Here is an 18,664-nt window from a genome sequence, read left to right on the forward strand (position 1 = left end):
CCGTCGCGAACAGGTCGATCTGGGGTGTGCCACACCGTCGGAAGAGGCGGTCCACTAGATCCTGTCGTAGTTCCCACTCGTGGCACGAGCGCAGCTCTCTGCTGAGCGAGTCGGCGATGGTGTTCTTTATTCCTGCCAGATGAAACGGCACCAGAAACATCCCTTGGGCGACGGCCCAATGCCACAGATCCTGTGCCTCCTTGGACAGGGCTGGGGATCTGGTACCGCCCTGCTTCCTGATGTAGAACATGGTGGTGGTGTTGTCGGTGAAGATCCTCACCCACTTGCCCTTGAGGGACGGAAGAAAGGACCTGAGGGCCCAAAACACTGCACGGAGTTCCAGGACGTTGATATGGAGGGACCTCTCCGCCGGCAGTCAAAGACCCCTCACGTGCAGGTTTTCGGTGTGCGCTCCCCACCCTTCCAGGGAGGCATCCGTGGTCACCGTCTTCTGGTGGCCCGGGGTCTGTAAGTCCATGCCCGCCGTCAGATGCTCGCGGGTGCCCCACCACCGGATCGCTCGTCGGAAACTCTCGTCGAGTGTGATCCTGTCCTCGAAGCCGCCCGTCGTCTGGATCCAGCGCGCGTCCAGGAACTCCTGCAACGGGCGCATCCGAAGCCTGCACAGGCAGATGAGATCAATGCAAGAAGACATCATTCCGAGGAGGGACTTGATGGACCTCACCCTGGCCGCGTCCGCAACCAGCATCCGCTGCACCTTGCCCAAGATGGCCGTCGTCCTTTCCTCCTACGGAGAGGCCAGAAGCGACACTGTCGAGCTTCGCTCCCATAAACAGTGCGTCTTGTGCGGGCACCAGGTGGGACTTGGCGTAGTTTATGGAGAATCCCAGGGTCCGTGAGTAGTTGGACGGTCCTTGCCGTGTGCTCCGCGGCAAGCTCCTTCGTCTTTGCTCGGATGAGCCAGTCGTCCAGGTAGGGGTAGACGTGGATCCCCTCTCGGCGCAGCTGCGCCGCCACCGGTGCGAGGCACTTTGTGAACACCCTGGGTGCCGACCTCAATCCGAAGGGAAGGGCTTTGAACTGGTAGTGACGCCCTTGGACCACGAATCTGAGAAACTTTCAGTGTCCCTTTAGGATGGGGATATGGAAGTAGGCATCCTCCAAATCCAACGACGACAGGAAATCGCCCTCCTCCAGTTGACCCAGGACGTGTTGGAGGGTGACCATCCGGAACTTCTGTGCCTTGATGAATTTGTTCAGTCGTTGGTCCAGGATGGGACGCCATCCTCCAGTCTTCTTCACGAGGAAGTATCTTGAGTAAACTCCGGAGCCCCGAAGCCTCTTTGGGACGAGCTCGATGGCGCCCTTCTTGAGCATCGCCTTTATCTCCAAGAGAAGCTGAGGGACGTGATGTTCCTTCCTGGCCACGGGGGGGACGCGCGGGCACCTCTTTAGAAACTCGAGCCTGTGATCCTGAGCCAGGGCGTCCAGCACCCAACGGTCGGTGGAGATGGACTCCCACACGCTAACTAAGCTCGCCAGCCGGCCTCCCACCGGGGTGCTTCGGTGGGGGCCCGACCACACGGCCGGTTCAGTCCTGCTTCGACGAGGCTTTGCCGCCTTGTCCTCCTTGGCGACGACAGCGGTGTCCGCCTGACTTGCCTCGTCCCCTGTAGGCTTCCTGTGACGACGAACGGGCCGCTTGACGATAGGTGGAAAATCCGCCACTGGAACCTTTGGAGGCACCCTTTTTGCCTCCGCCGCTCCGAAAGGGCGGCCGCTGTTGCTGGAGAACACCAAGAGCCCGGGCCGTCTCCGTGTCCGCCTTGATGGCTTGTAGGGAATCGTCCACTGTTTTCCCAAACAGGTTGTTCCCATCGAACAGCATGTCCAAGACTCTGGTCTGCACGTCCTGACGGAAGTCAGTAGCCTTGAGCCATCCACGCCGCCTAAGGCACACGCCGTTGCCCAACTGGCGAAATCCAGTGTCAGCGATGTCTGTCGCTATCGTAATGGCGTGGTCCGACGCCACTTCTCCTTCCTGCAAGATCTCTAGGGCCTCCGCCCTCTTGTCTGGTAGGAAGTCCAGCAGGGGGGCGAGTTTGTACCACAACTCCCTGTCGTAGCGGGCTACGATAGCCAAGGCGTTGGCAGCCTTAATCATCGTCGCTGCCGATGAGATGACTGCGTCCCATCATGTCCAATTTCTTTCCCTCGCCGTCCGGCGGGGAGGTTGACGTAGAGGCCGAGCCCCCCCCCCCGCTTTCTTCCTGGCCACCGCGGAGACGACCAAGTCCGGGGTCGGCTGTGCCCGAAGGCACAAGGGGGCCGCGTCCGGGACCCGGTACTACTTCTCGTACCGATCCCTTCTCGCCGGCGTTGTGGATGGGTTCTTGAGGAGGGAGAGACCCTCATCCCAGATATCGTCTAGTAGAGGTACAGCGAGGACCGTCTTCCTCTTGGCCTCGCGCCGTTGATAAAGGAAACCTTCCTTCTCTTCCGGGCAGAGCTGGAAAAGCTCGGATGCCCTGGCGATCATGGCGTGAAACGATCCAATCTCGTCCGGCGGGGAAGCCCGGTGGGGAGGTGACGATGTGAGATCCTCGTCGTAAACCTAGTCGTCTCTACCCGTCGCGACCGTGTCAGTCCCCGTATCATCCCACTTGTCGTGGACGGGGAGGAGGGTTGAGCAGGGCGCGATGGTTGAAAAGGAGGTGGCGGATGAATCCTTCTCTTAAGGGGAGGGCTCCCAGAAGGGCCTGGCTCCGGGTCCCCCGTCGGGAGCGGTTCCTCCGTTGGTGGTAACGGCAGTCTCGTCCTCATCTCCGAGCATAAGGACTGTATAGCCAACAAAATGGCCACCGAGTTGTCGTGCGGCACTGGTTGAGGGGATTCCGATGGGCTGTCAGGAGCCCCGTCGGCACCCTCGACTTTCTCGTCGTCTCCTACGTCGGGGTCCCTCCCAACAGGATGGTCTTCTTCCACGCCAGCGCCGTGGCCTAAGACTTCGATCAGTTCCTCCTCAGAGGTTGAGGCCGAATCCACGACGACCTCCTGCCCCCCCTTTTTCTTCTCCGTCGGTTTCACGGGGGTCCTGTCGATGGGCATGAAAGAGGACTCCCTCCGCGGTGGCAGGGAGATTCTGGGCCCCGAGGTCGCCACCACTGGTGTAGCCTCCAGAGGCTGAGCCAGGGCCGCCGCGACTCTCGATAGAGGCCTTGGCTGGATGGATCAAGGCTTTCACCACCTTAGATGCGCTCACCGCCTTCTCCTTGGGGGGAGGGTCACCACATAGCTCCCCCTCCGATGGGGCCTTCGAGCACGACCGGGGTCTCTCCAGGAGCTTCGCCGGGTGCTCGGCCTTCCGCTTACCCGAGCCAGAGCGTTGGCTCGTGGTTGATGGCACCGGGGAGGATGCGCCCTGCCTGGCGCCCGTAGAGCCCAACCGTTCGGCGCTCCCGCTGCCAGCGGACTCGCGGTACTTGGCCTTCTGTTGGACCCCCGTCGCGCCCTCAAAGGTCTTAGAAGACCGCTCGGACTTCCTGACGGGCTCTTCCCTTCCAGCCAGTTGGCGAGACGCAGATGGCGGTCCTTCGTGGTCCGCTCCGACATATTGCCGCAAAACGCACAGTCCTTCTCCACGTGCGTCTTGTCCTCATGCAGGCAGTAGAGGCAAAGGGAGTGTTCGTCCTCCTTAAAGACATTCTGAAGCTGGCATCCAGGGCAGACCCTGAACAGCTTTCCGGGCGTCGAGCTTCCCTTCTCCTGGGCCATGATCGAGATGGGCCTGAGAAACTTCTTGAGTCCTCCAAAAGCGTGGCTCGACAAAATCTTCACCCTTGAGGGGCGTAGAAGAATCCGACACGGGTCCACGTTGATCGGATAAAGAAACGGTGGAGCTTGAGGCTCTTTTGACCGAAAAAGAAAAAATGTTCCTAAGAAAAAGCGGGAAAAAAGCACTAAAGCTCGAGAGCAATAGCACGAGGATCCTAACACTTAAACGTGCGGTAAAAATCTGAAGATGGCTGCCAGAGGCAGGGCTTGGGGAGATGGCAGTCATTGGCTGTGGTCAGTATGACGCAGAGATCAGCGATTGGTTACTACTACGAAAGACAGATCAGAAACAAAACTGATACTGTTTTCTTTACCGAGGATTCCCAGCCTGACGGGGAATATTCATGAGCATGGGAATCCATGCCAGACCCCATGCTGGAGAAAGAGAGGTTACCCTTCTCATGGAACGCATTCCAGAAGTGCAGTAGTGGTGAGCAGAGTGCAGAGGCTGGGGGGCAAGTACGAGGACTGGCGGGGGAGCCTGGGACCCATGTGGCACTGGAGGTGCTCCAGGCAACCAGTCCACAGAGCGGATTTAGGGAAGAGAAGGAGGAGGGAAGTAAGCACAAATCGAGAGGAGTTTAGCAAGGAAGAGAGAAAGAGGAAGAGAAGAGGAAGGTCTTGGAGTTTCCAGAACTTCAGGATATCAGTCTCAAGACAGAGGCAGGGAGGTTCTAGATGGAAGCACCTGCAGAGGATAAAGATCCACCCCCAAATATGGGTTTGGAAAATTGGCTCACCAGCAAAGAGTTGGAAGAGGACGAGTGGAGGACTCTGGGAGGAGTATTTCAGGAGAGAGGTGTAGATAGTGTAGGTTCCGGCCCCAGAAACCTTTTGGACTATGCAGAGGTTCTTGAACTTTATCCTAGCAGCCACAGGAGCCAGTGGAGGAATTTCAGCGCCGGAGCGATGCAGTCCCTGGGCTTGAGGCCAAGGATAAGTCTTGCTGTACTGTTCAGGATGAGTTGTAGAAGTAGGAAGATTGAGAAACACTGTTGCAATAGTCCAGTCTAGAAAGAACCAGTGCTCTGGAGACAGCAAGCCTCTGTGGCAGTCGGAAAAGGTAGAATACCTCCGGGGAGGTGCAGCTGGTAATGGGTATTTTTAGAAATGTCCGAGATGTGAGAGAAGGGGAGTGGAGTCAAAGATGACCCCCAGATGTTTTGCCTCACTGGTGGGTGAAGGCGCAAGGCCAAGGGAGGCCAGCTAGAGTGAAAGTGGGAAAGCGGGGGCAGGGGTCCCAATGAGGACAATCTCTGTCTTGCTGACATTGAGACAGATTGTTCACAGCACACCAAGACTGAATTGCGGACAGACAGGAATGATCGAAGAGGCTGTGTGCAGCCTGAAAGAGCTGTGTGTCATCCCCATCACACAAAGTTGGAGGTGAAGACAGATCCTGCGGGCGAGAGGTGCCATGTAGACATTGAAGCACCAGGAGGATGGGTTAGATCCATGAAGGCACCACAAGTGTAGAGAGTGATAGCAGAGAGAAAGGATCCATGTTCCACCTGGGAAGGACGGTCAGAGAAAGGAGGCAAGCCACGCAAAGGTCTTATCAGTGATGCCCAGGGTGTTACGGAGACGGGAGATCAGGGTGTTGCATTGAAATGACTAGACTCAGCTAGCAGGTAACCATCCTCTCCCCGACAACAGCTTCACATGCTGCTGGGAATATTTTCTGTGGGTGGTGTAACATACATCCCACTTCTGGGCCGACTGGGTAGTGCCAGCATACAAATGAGTGCTTAGTAATGCCTGGGGAGGAGGGGGCTGTTCCTGGGTAGGCGGGTCCCAATTCCTAGGAATTATGTCCTTTCATATAATTAAGCACTGATTAGTTACCTATACTCTTGAATTCCCATGTGACACTTGGAACAGTGCAGCTGGTAAAATGCAGCTCTTGTACATGAACAAAATTCCACACAAGCCATGTGCCGTTTGAGGTATCCCTACATTTTATGGCCACCAAATATATTGCCGTATATATGGTCTGTCTCGCCATAGGCAATATTTTGGGGGGATAATTTGTGGGAGCAGGGGTGTCCACCACACATTTAAAAGTAATGCAGAGGTTGCAGGGGTGTCCCCTGCTGAGTCCATGCCTCAATATCACTGCAAATATGGAGATATTTTTGTATCCCGATATGTGTGCGGGGATATTAACACATGGAACCCTGTTGGATCACTATCACAGTAGTGGCAGTCTGTGCCAGTGAACACTGGCCAGAAGGAGAGGAAGCATTGTGCTACACAACAAGACCTGGCATTACTGGTGGAAGTGATGGCCTGGCTGGACTTGCCATTGCTTGATTATCTACACCATTGACACTTCAAGGTCTGATAGCAGGTATTGCAAAGTGTAGTCCAGACACGTCTTGTGCAATATCTGCATTCTGAACACATGCATGGGTTTTGCAGGCAAGCAGCCTTTCAGGAATTAGCTTGCGCCTCCATCAGTAACTCTGTTTAACCGCTGAGGTTTGACTTGGGATCAGTGTTCAGATACATTTACCTGCTCTTGTATTAAAGATCCATGTTCAGCATCATTGGTACCATCGCCACCAGATTCCAAACCACCACTATTGTCATAATGGAATACATAAACAAAAAGGTGGGTGTTCGGTAGGGAGGGTTGCAGGCTTTGAAATATTCTGCACCTTTAACATGGCTGATTGACCACGGCCTGGCTGCACCTCACCTAGCTGCAACTCAAACCGAACCCCCTCAAAGAACACCCCTGTCTGAAACAGATTCAGTGGGTTGCTCCTCTACCAACACCTCAGTCCTCTGAAGTGTCAATGACAACGTGGGATTCCCACTTGTTCCAGGCTCCTAGGGGAAGGTGGGCTTCCGGCAGCAGTAGGAGCTTCACACAGCCAAGCCAGTGAAGACAGAAGTATTGCTTGTAAACATGGTAACTGGAGTACATGTAGCCATGGCATATGTGATCATTCTGGTCGCTACTTTTTGCTGTACCATTCCACCACACACAGTCTGCATCTAGCAATTGCAGCAGATCTTTCTGCTGTTGAACTTAAACATTTTAACACTTCGCCCACACCCTGCCCCCCCCCCCATTCCAGGTATGGCTCCTTGCCTGCAGGAAATGAGTTTATTTCCACATAACAGAAGCCCAGGGTGGATTTCTGAAAACCTGGTAGCGCCGTGTGATCTGCAACCTGGCCTCAACTGCAAGACCCAGCAAACTGGCTTCCCAGCACTCCCCTAACCCCTTTCCAGACTGTAAAAAAAATTCTATTCAAATGCTCCTGTCGGCTATTGCGCTGCAAGTTGTGTGTGAAAGGGATTTAAATGAAGCGACCACAGCACAAAATCTGCAAGCAATACCTTGGCTTTCATTGAATAAGAATCTTTTGAAGTGGTTTGCAGAAGTAATAAATCCACATCTATTCAGCAATGCTTAAAATCACCCCTAAAGTCAACACTTAGTAGCCCTGCAAAAGAAAAAGGCGACAGCTCTCAAACAGCAACAGGATGTATTGTCCTTTCTGAAAGATCCCCAATGACTGCAGAAGAGCTTCAGGAGCAAGTTCCTTATATAAGCATGGGAATATGGGTAACCAAACTAAAAACTAAGTTTAGCGTAACCCGAAAACCAAACATTTTGGTTCAGCTGAACTCATTTGTCCATGCGTACATCTGTGCCTTCATCTGCCCCCACTAACCCCACCCATTAGTGACCCTTCGAGCAAGGGCTTATGCTTCTTGATCAAGCCAAACTCACTAGGTAACATTGGTTTACACGGGTGTACAATATAGGTTAGGTCTTAAACCACTGAGCAGATATATATATATATATATATATATAAACTTAGTGAACCCAAATTGATATTAACTACACTAAACAAAAATCAGTTTAAGGAAAAGTAGCAAAACAAGTGAAATATAGTAATTCAAAACCTATTACCCTGCGTTTTAATAAGGCAGGCACCTAAATTAAGTAGTCCTTCCCCATCAGGCAAGCGTTCGAGTATTACAGATGCGTAGCTGATTTGGAAGGATGGTAGGTGGGTAGAAAGACAAAGTTGCTCTTCACAAGTTCTGGCTACACCCAACAGCTAAGAAATGCATTTTAGAAGAACTTTGCAGAAAAAGGCAACCTAAGAAAATGAGGGGTCCACTCACAATTCCCCATAGTTACCCATGGTTACTATAGGCCAGAAGTTCACAGCAATACCATTACCTAGTTCTGATTGGAAGAGTGGATTGTACGCAGATGCAATCCCCGGTGGGTGGATGATGGGGGAGCAGTGGTAAGTAAACTCATCCCATATTCAGGCTTTTCCAAGTGACTAACCCTGGGGTACTCAAACGGCGGGGGACACTTGCTTCAATCAAGTGACCCATTGTTGGGTGTCCAGGAATCATGGAGGCATTGGCAGATTGTCGGGATTGGGTCCAAGTAGGCGGCTGTTCCAATCTCCAGCTATAGAATGGTTTCAACGGACTTGCAGCAGCAATTAACCCTGTCAAAGTATAGAAGGCCCAGTTCATGGTGGCAGCAAATAATTGGCACCATGCAGGAAACATCAAAGCACGCACAAGTTCTTGGTCACAAATAATCTGGAGTCCAAAACATCATCTTGAAATGGCAGCCACTACCCTACTACAGCAGAGGCCTAATCAGTGGATGGGCAGCCTACAGTTTACTTCAGAAATCAACAAAGAGCAGGATGCAGATGCAGGATTTACAAGTGGTTAAGCCCACCTGACCAAATGAGGAAGGCACCAAAGCCTCTTCCATGATCGCAGGAGTGGCAGCGGGGCTTCACTGGTAAACAGAGTTCTGTTCTATGAAACTTTGCAACACATTATTCACCAAATGCATTTTTGTTGAATTTTGTAGCAAAACATGGGGGGGAAGACACCTGCACCCATTAACTATACCCACCCCCATATCAACCGTACCCCAATTTACCATATGCATTTTGCCCAGAACAAGGTGCAAAAGCAACCTGAAAATGCATTCAGCGAAAGTGGGTTAGACCCTGCAGTCTGGGTCTTCTTTGCAGTCTTTTTCTGACGTTTGGCTCCAGTTGATATGCCCAGAAAGACTACAGGGCTCTAATCCAAAATCCTGGCTTGAGAATGTGGGGGTGCACCAGGACATCAATGAAAAGGATCTGCACTATTTAAACACGTACGGGTTGCCCAGTATTGGAAAGACTTACCCCATATCTGCCCAGCAACATGCATCCAGTCAGATGTGGATTGTGACCAGGCAGTCCCATGCCCAGTTTCAGCCACAAAATGTCCCCTGGCATCCAAGCTGGACCTTGTGATAACTTTATGCACATTGTGGTTTGCACCCCGAGAGGGCAGGAAAAATACCAAAATGCAAGATGTCAAGGGGCAGGTCTTAAACATGTGGAAGTAGCATATGGTTCTCAAATTACCTTTTTGCAGTAAACCAGATGATGCAGAGTAGTGCACTGGGAAAACCACGTAAAATGCAGTTCACTGCCACCAGTCAGTCTGAGGCATAACAAAAAGGCACAAGATGTTGCCAGACAAAATGTCCCCTGATGCCCCCCTCCCGACTGGAAATTCAGCCGCATCTCAGAGACCTTCTGTCCCAGTCTTCCACTTCAATACTAAACAATCCACCTCCACTAACCTAGGTCTCCCCATCACCTAGCACACGCACTCCTTTCCCCACATACACCACCAACCCATGTCGCCACAGCACTCACATCCAGAACTCAACCTGTCAGCCCTCATCACACATCCACCAATAGCACTTATAGCCTCCGTCCCCTCACCCTCCACCAGTAACCAGTTTCCCCATACAGACACCTGCCACACACATTCCAAATCATGCACAGATTCCAACCTTCCACCCCTGCCACACCACTAGCCAACCTCAGGACAGCATTTTCCAACCCTCACCACGTCACAACTTCAATCACTGCATTGGCCATCACCCTCTCCCCATCGAGCCAACCCACCCCACGGTAAACACCTTCTCCCCAGCACCCACCCAGAATCCAAACCCCTCTCCCAATTTCAAACAAACTAAACAATCATCTGAACTGCATTCTCCTCAAAGTCAGATCTGTCGCCAAAAATTATCACAATATGTACAACCTAATCTCATCAGAACACCGACATCCACTTCATAACCGAAACCTGGTTCTCCCAATACTCCGGCCGCCTGCACATGAAGTGTTACCATCAGGCTACAAACTTATCGTGCAAAAGGGCCAGCAGGGCAGGCAGCATAGCCATCCTTCACAAAGTCTCCCTACCCACCTCACACTCAAAAACAGGTCTGCAACACAGACTGCAAATGCCTCCTGGTAGAATTCCACCCTCTTGCTCCCTTATACACACAGCTTCTTGCTCATCTATCAACCCCCACAGGATCCCTAAGCAACTCCACTGTAGTCATTGTCTATCACCCCACCTCATGGTGTTAGGGGACTTGAACATCTGATTTGACATTCCACATAATGCCATGACTCAACCACTACTCGTCAATCTGGAAAACTTGCATATAACTGCTAGTCTCAGGCCCAACCCACTGCTGGTCACATCCTAGACTCAGCTTTCCATTCAGACCACACCACCATTCCGGCTTGTCTGACCACTCGGCCATCCTCTTCACCCATTCCTCTGTGGGTCCACTAACCCAAGCCGGTCTCTAAAAGGGAATCAAAGTGACTCCAAACCCGACAGACCCTACTTTCCTCCCCAACCTCCACCTACCCCCCCCCCTCCATTCATATCAGTTCACCATCCTTAACTTCAAACCCCGACTTTCAGAAGCCCTCTACTCCCTCTCCAGATCTTTGTCTAACCGAGAAGGACATTCTCCCAGATGGTTCACCTAAGACACAAAGAAAATGAAAACCTTCAACCATATTCTGGAGCGTAGATGGCATGCAGACCAGTCATCCAGCAGAATAGCCTACACCTCCCAGTTTAAGGTTTTCCGCACAGAAATAAGCAGTGAATAAAAACTAGCTTTGGAACAAAATCTCCAAAGCCCTGCCTGCACCCATCGAGGGAACTATAATCTCCAAATTCAACACTCCTGGCTGTACCACCAACACTCCCAGCCACACCCAATCCTTCCGACACTCCCTCTCAGACCACCTCTTCAACATAGCCCAAGAGACAATTCCATCCTCTGAAATCTCATCTCTCCCCCCCCCCACCTCGCCCACATCAGAACCACCCTGTATCATCCTCTACTTTCTCACCACTAGAACTCCCCCTCCACCCACCCAAGAAATTCCTTAGGCCATTACTCAGTCAGGCCTCAGGATGGCCTGCAGATCCTTGCCCCCCCCCCCCTTCCTCCCATTACTATAAACAGCCACCTGTGCCAGCGACCTAGCAAAATCCATCTTCAACTCCACACTCCAAGTACTTTCCCAGCAGAATTTAAGAAGACTGCATACATAAAGCATCCCCTGAAAAAGATCTCTCAACCCCCCTTGTCCCGATCAACAACCAACTACAGACCCATCACAAACAACTGCTTTATAGCTAACCGAGCAGCATATACACAACTATGCCTCTTCTCAGATTCAAACAAGATCCTGGACGCCGCCCAACCTGACTTCAGACCTTCACAAGGAACTGAATTCTGCCTAGTCCATCTGGGATGCTCTTAAGGCACAGCAATGGTTGCACCTCCCTAATTCTACTCAACTGCTCAGCAGCGTTCAACACCATCGGCAACTCCATCCTCATCAAGAGACAAAAAACCCTTGGCATCAGGGATACTGCTCCGAATCGGATAGCCTCCTTCCTATCCAACAGATAGCAAATATTACACATGTCCGTTCTCCTCAGCTCCCTCCCTGGTCACCTACGGATTGCTTCAGGGTGCCCTCTCTTTCTAATCCTCTTTAACAACTACCTGATGCAATTTACCCACACTCATTCAACACCACAGTCTATAGAGCTACAATTAGGCTGACTACACCCAAATCATTTTCAAAATCCCAACAGCCTTGCATCTGCCTCCCTGATCTTGCAGCCTGCCCCCTCAGAGATCAAACACTGGATGACAGCCAAACACCTACTCCATCCAGGCAAAACTGAAATCTTGCTTTGTGGGAAGATCACCCTCTTCCCACCAACCCACCTGCGGGACGCCCTCCCAACAGTACAAATTCTCAGATGCATTATGGACATCACACCATACAATAGTACTCACCAAGGCAGCATTTGGAGTATATCATTCGCCAACAGAAACTCCATGAATGCTATAGTGTTTCCAAAGAGTTGACCCCTTATGTAAGCCATTGGTCCATAGCATGTCAAACCATCACCCAGACTTAGAACTGGGATTTGTGGCAGCAGGGAATTGGCTCGCAGCCACAGGGCTGCGAGTCTCTTCCCTCACCCCCTTCTCCGCCTACCTTCTTCGCACCCCCTATGGTGTTCTGTCTCTCCCATCTTCTCTAACTGCTACTACATCTCTTACCCTATCCCCTCACTAATTCTGGAAGGAAGAAGTTAAAGAGGGAAATCATGGACTCGAATCCCAGGCCTATGTATTGCCTACACAAATGCTTCCTCCAGACAGACCCACTGGCATTCTCTTTAACCTATGGACCCTTCATATGGTCTGTTCTCTCTCCGTTCTCCTCCTTTCTCATTAATGGTGGCACTAGATGGGAGGTCGTCTTGGCCCCCCCTTCCACTTCTCCAAGACCATCATTAATGTTCATCTGAATGGTATGGTCATGGTTCAGGGCCCTCAGCACAATTTCCTCCTTTTTGATGGGCATTTCCCATGTCTCATCAACCTCCTCCCTTCGCCTGCTGCTCCTTCCGCCACCTCTCCAGCATCCTCATCTTCCTCCTCTGCCCACTCTCAGGCTCCTCTAATACCTCTGTAGGGTGTACCTCAATGAAACCCTCCAGGAAAGTCTTTCGAATGTGGCAACTGCTCCACAACACTACTCTCCTCTCGTTCTGCTGTCAAACACCGACTTCTGTCACTGCCTTGAAGAACTGGACCTAGATGTTCTTTCACAGAGACATGGTTTACAGACAGTTCTGTCACACGTTTTTACACTACTCCCTTATGGCTACAAGATCCTCTATGAACCCAGAACCAACTGTCCTGCAGGTGGAGTAGCCCTGATCGTTCTAGAGTGGGTTCCAGACCCTGTCATCCCCACACGTCTACTCGTTTGAATGCCTCATCTGCAGACTCTCTCCTGGCCTGGCCATCATCTAAAGTCCACCTGGCCAGGTCACCCTCTTCCTCTGAATGGGCCAACCTCTCTTCTTCTCTCCTTTCCTCCACTTCTAAACTTCTACTCTGAGAGCTCAACGTCCATCTGGATGTTTCCAACCCCTCCTGGGCTTTTCCACTACCTCTGTGACACCCTCTCTTCATTCTGCCCTCTGGCCCGACACTCTACCGGAAATACTTTGGATGTTCTCATCACCTCCGACATCCCTCCTCTAACCCCCTCAACCACTCCTCTCTTGGACTGACCACTTTCTACTCTCATCTGAAACTCTCCATCCTCAAGCAAAGCCCCCCAAGCCCCTCCACCACTGCCACCTACCTTCTTGGTCATTCTCATTCGGCCCATGAAACGTGTGTCAGTGGATGCCTTTTCCTCTACATTTTCAGCTCTTCCGGCTGACAAACACAGACAGCCCTTTCTAATCTGCAACTTTATTTCCAACACCCTGGAAATCCTTGCCCTGATCATAATACGGCTGAAGCCTACCTCCAAGTGCAGCTCTTGGCATGATTCCGACCTTGCGTACCTGAAACGCAAGTGCAGGGTGGCTGCGTAAGTAGAGGGCTTTGGGCACATCCTCTGACAAACTGACCTGCCGCCTGCTCCAAAGGAAATACAGACTCTCCTCTCCAAGAAGAGAGGACACATTCAAGCCTGCATCTCTGCAGCCTCCAACACGGCTGAATTCCAAAATCTGCAAGGTACTGGCCCAATCCTGTTGCAGTCTACCTCTCCTGTTCCCTCCCAGGCCCGCTGTACAACTCTGGCCTCACTTCTCCACTTTAACTCAGGACACGATGTCCCATTTCTTCTCCCTCTCTCGCATCCCCCCTTTGCCCATAACACTCTCCGCCTTTCTCCTCTCTGACAACACCTGATGAGGTTTCTAGACAGGTCTGACCTATGAAAGTGTCATCCAAACAGGTGCTCCCCTGCGCCTCTAGAACCATCAAGGACCATATCGACACCCTCACTGCAGCCTTGGCCAGTTTCTGTAATCACTCTTTCACCACTGGAACTTCCACTATGCCCCTTAAGCACTCCCTTGTTCATCCCCTCCTCAAGAAGCAGTCTGCCAATCCTACCTGCCCAGCAAACTATCGCCCTAATCTCCATCAACCCTTTTGGGCAAACTTCAAAAAGCTGGCCATCTCCCAGCTTATTCTCCACACTGAATCTGCCTCCATGACCATCTGTCTGGCTTCAGAACTGCACAGAAACTGCGCTCCTTGACACTCGTGAAGATCTGCTCTCGATCCTGGATTCCAGCATTCCTTCGGTCCTCATCCTCCTTGATCTTTCCTCTGCTTTCCAAACAGTCAACCACGCCATCCTGATCAATAGACTCCATGAGACCCTGGGCATCACAGGTCAGGCACTGGAGGGACTGACCTTTCCTCTTGGACTGCCCCTCCCATGTCCAACTTGGTCCCTTTCTCTCTACCTGGGGTGCCCCAGGGCTATAACCTCTCACCCTGGTTTTTCAACCTCTACTTGGCCCCTTTGTCCCACCTGATCTCTACCTTCTCTAACTTTCAGTGTTATGCAGATGACACTGCTTTCCTTCAGGCTCCCCTCAGCCTATGTTGCCAATTCCAGACTGTCTCTGCGATTCAGGATTGGCGCACCTCCAACAATCTCTGCCTTCATGCAGGCAAGACAGATCATTCTTATTGGGACCACTGCTTTCCCTCTGGCTGCCCGCCTTGGCCCCTATTCGTTCGCCTTCCTGCAAGGCAAAAACATTGTCATATTCGACTCCACACCCTCTCCTTGCATCTCAGACATCGCCAAGAAGTCCCACTACCAGGTGCACCTCCTCAAAGGGACTCACTTTACCCAAGATGCTCACTGGCTCCACAGCCCTGTCTCTCTAGGCTGGACTACTGCAACAGCCTCTTTCTCAATCTGCCTTCTACTCTCTGCCCTCTGTAACAAACCCAGAACAGGACTGCCAGACTTATCCTTGCCCAAGGACCGCATTTCTCCAGCCCTGAAATCTCTCCACTGGCTCCTGGTGGCTGCAAGGATCAAGTGCAAGACCCTTTGCATTGTCCAGAAGGCTTTCTGGGACTGGGGCCCGCACTACATCCAGTGCTCTTCCAGAATTCCTTCCTTCTCTAGTCCTTCGCTCAGCTACCTACAACTCTAAGGGTTGCTTCTCCAGGCAGAGAGTGAGGGTAGATCTCTCTGCAGGTGCCTCCCTCTGAAATGGTCTCCCTGCCCCTCTGAAACTTGAACTGGACCACCTGAAGTTCCGGAAGCAGCTCAGAACTTTACTCTTCTCAGTTTTCTCTCCCTCCCCTACTGACCTACCCGACTAACCTGTCTGGTGTACCAACTGGTTGCTTAGCTACCCTCATTCTCACTGGTACCAGGCTCTTTCTTGATCAGTCACCCTTGCACTACCTCCGGGCCTACCACGCACTTGAGGGCCATAACTAACCCTACAGTCCCTTGTTCTCCTTGCACGCCTTGCATGACTCCGAGCCGTGCTGGCCTGGTTGCATTTACTCAGAATGTTGCTGCCCAGTTGTCCCCTCCCCTCTTCCTTGCACCCCCTGCCATTCCCCTTACACCTCTCGTTCTTGCACTTGCAAAATCTGAATGACAAGGCCTAAGATCATTTGTCTTGTCCTCCCCGTCTTCCCTGTCTTGTGCCTAGAAAAACTTGTGTACAGGCATGCTATAAATTACTTAGCATATCATACTCTACTGGAGACCAAGCAACAGGTTACTGGTACGAGAACTTAGTCTCACAAGCCAAAACCATCACATCAGTACACCACCTGTCACAAAACATACCCCATTAGAATACAGAGGAATTTCCCTAGTGACCCTTTCCTCAAGTCATACAGCAACAAATTGCAAAATACAGATTCTGTGCCATAATTAAGTTTCTGAAGTGTGTGGAAAGGACCATGGAGAGTCGTCAAGGAAGTAGAAGATGGCCAGAGACCTTAAGGAAACATTTCCTGGAAGCATCTGGTCATATCTTACTGCTCCACTTGGAATTCAAGAGCATAAGGCCCCCTGAAGTGATCCTGCCGAAGGCCAGCAGGCCAAGAAGCAGTAGTTGCATGAGGCCCACTCCAGTCAATGGAGATACATGGTAGGAAAGTGGGGGGTGCAGGCCTCAAAATCATCCCAAGAATGACAGGTGCTCAGATGAGCTTCTGCGTTAGAGCTGGCTAGAAGTGGTTGGGGATTCTGGGTACACATTACTCGAATGAAAGAACCAGAACCCAGAAAAAAGAAAACTAAGATGCGGCCCGAGAGGTGTCTGGAGCCCAGCAGAAACCCACAAGGTTCTCACTTCAATCCATGAAGAGCAGGAGCATGAATCAGCCAGCAAAGAGGTCCCACACTTGAGATAACAACTGGAGGAGATCCAAGATGGCTAACAAGGCTGAAGTAGCAACAAGCTACCTGGATTTCCAAGTCAGGAAGGACCTCTTACCGCAAGTACTTGGGCCAGGTGGGTGTTAACAGGGGTTCAGCAAGTGCAAGTGAGTAAGAGTCCAACAAGGTATGCCAGTCCAACCAGCTAGGACAGCAATACGCAAAGAGAGGACCCTTTGTTGGTATTCAACACGCAAAGGGCCTACCCTGTATAGCCAAACCTGGGTCTTCCACAGCAGCCCATTTTCAGAGATGTGTACATGTTAGGACCAAGGAATAAATGAGGAATGCACAGAGGCTCCCACTGATAACTTAGTCAAATGCCAGCCTACCTGAGCCAGCCCAACAAATCACTAAATGCCACAAAGAATCAATGGTAAGCTTAGTTTTCTAAAATATTACATAAAATACAACTGAAGTGTCGGTAGTTTTTGCTGAATTGTGCACATATAACTCTTTAATAAAGCAGATCTAATGAAAATAGGCTACTGCACTACTTCAAAGCTAAGCAACGGTCAATATGGAATTACTCACCAGTGGCTGTTCCCTTCGTCACAAAGCTCATCAGTTTAGACACTCTGGCGAACAAGCCGGGGCTGCCCGTATCCAAAACTAAGCTTGCATTATCCCAAGCACGACCACAACCAATGCCAAAAGACACAACACCCACCAGGACCCAGCTTCCGCTTGATACTTTGCACGCCAAGGGTCCTCCAGAATCACCCTAAAAAAGGAACAAATGACATCACTAAACTTACTAAATAAAGGTGACATCATTACACTACTGCACACAGCTCACTTGTAAACTTAATGTTGGTGAAACGGCATGGCAATCTACTTCAATCAATGAACGCTGGATGATGGTGTTAAAGAGATTATTTAAAATGCATAGGATTCTTTAATGCAGCAATGACAGAAGTCTGCATTTATACAACCTTTAGGCTAGACAGGCAAGCAGTTGTAGAAGTGTAAACATCCACTCTCTTGAATAAATGATCCAGCCAATATTTATACCATCTGTAAGATGACTCCGGTTTGGCAAATCTAGCCCTGGCAGCGCAGGGAGCACAGAGGATTACAAAAAGTGGCCACGAGGGGACGATGGAAGAACCCATGTTTCCGTGATGTGCGCATCCACACCGTGTAGGCCACATGCTCTTCTATCAAAAGGAGTAATTCTATAGCTAAGCAGAAAGTACGAAGGAGAAACAAAAAAATCCATACGCCACCTAATACTAACGCCTTTCTTATATTAAGAATAAAGAAATTCAACGCCATGAAAATCAGTCAAAACAAGCTCAACTCCCCAAAGCATCCTCCATCGTACAGGATCACACATTTGACTACTTTTATTTTTTATTTATTTTACGTTGTTAAAGAACCAACACAGCCCGGGGGCATGGATAGAGGCGCTTACACAGTCTTTGTTGAGTATTTATGACGCGCTTAATACCCAAGTTTCTAATCGCGCACCCGGGGATCGAACCTGTGCTGCTTCGGGTCTTCTTGTTTCCAAGGCAAGCACGCTGCCGCTAAGCTATCCTCCCGTGAGGCCCACGCTCGCCCCTTCCCTACAAGCACAGAACGGTTTGTAGTCCTCTACACTGAAGGCCAACCATAGGAGACATTCCAGAATCTGGGAAAACTATCATGAGTTATCCAATATCTGGTCTTTCAAAACCGGACCAAAACCTGTAATGTAGACATTTACTTTTTGCCCACCGAGAATGCGTTTCACATGGTTTATTTTTTAAATGACCAGTCATTCCCCCAATGCTATTCAAAAATCACACGGGTTACAATTTAGATGACACTTCAGGGACAACTTTTAGGCCCAAAGGTGGGGCTACTACAAAGAAGCCCCCCCCCCCAATCCCTACCTAGGGTCACTGGGATAATGAACTTATGCAGTTCTGGTTGGTAGCAGATAACTGGCTCAATAGGTCGTGATCATTTAGACTCGTGGTCTCTTCCAGAAGCCTCTAAAATAGAGGCTATAGTAGTTTAGATATTGTAGAATTAGCAAACTATGCTTGGTTTGCCTTCTCTGGTTGCGTGGAGACTGAAAATTACCTTGAAGCGTCAAATCTGAGCTCTTGTCAGATGCTTACAAAGGGGCTTCTTTAGGTGTCCTTGGGGAGGGGGGAGTCATACATTTTCTTGAAACAGACATGGTTTGCCCTCAAAGATGCCCATTGAGGTTTGAGGGGATGAATGGTACA

General features: G+C 50.8%; 1 protein-coding gene across 1 annotated transcript in view; it reads right to left on the reverse strand.

Annotated features, from left to right (window-relative positions):
* The window catches only part of OVCH1 (ovochymase 1), a 1,424,491-nt gene that overhangs the window by 855,574 nt on the left and 550,253 nt on the right, over window positions 1–18,664 (reverse strand). The window contains exon 8 of the mRNA XM_069628530.1: window positions 16,977–17,166. Coding sequence (XP_069484631.1) covers window positions 16,977–17,166 — 190 coding nt within the window. The remainder of the gene's footprint in view (window positions 1–16,976; window positions 17,167–18,664) is intronic.

Source organism: Ambystoma mexicanum, chromosome 12 (assembly GCF_040938575.1).
Source record: "Ambystoma mexicanum isolate Mex_15411 chromosome 12, UKY_AmexF1_1, whole genome shotgun sequence".
In the NCBI taxonomy this organism is placed as follows: Eukaryota; Metazoa; Chordata; class Amphibia; order Caudata; family Ambystomatidae; genus Ambystoma; species Ambystoma mexicanum.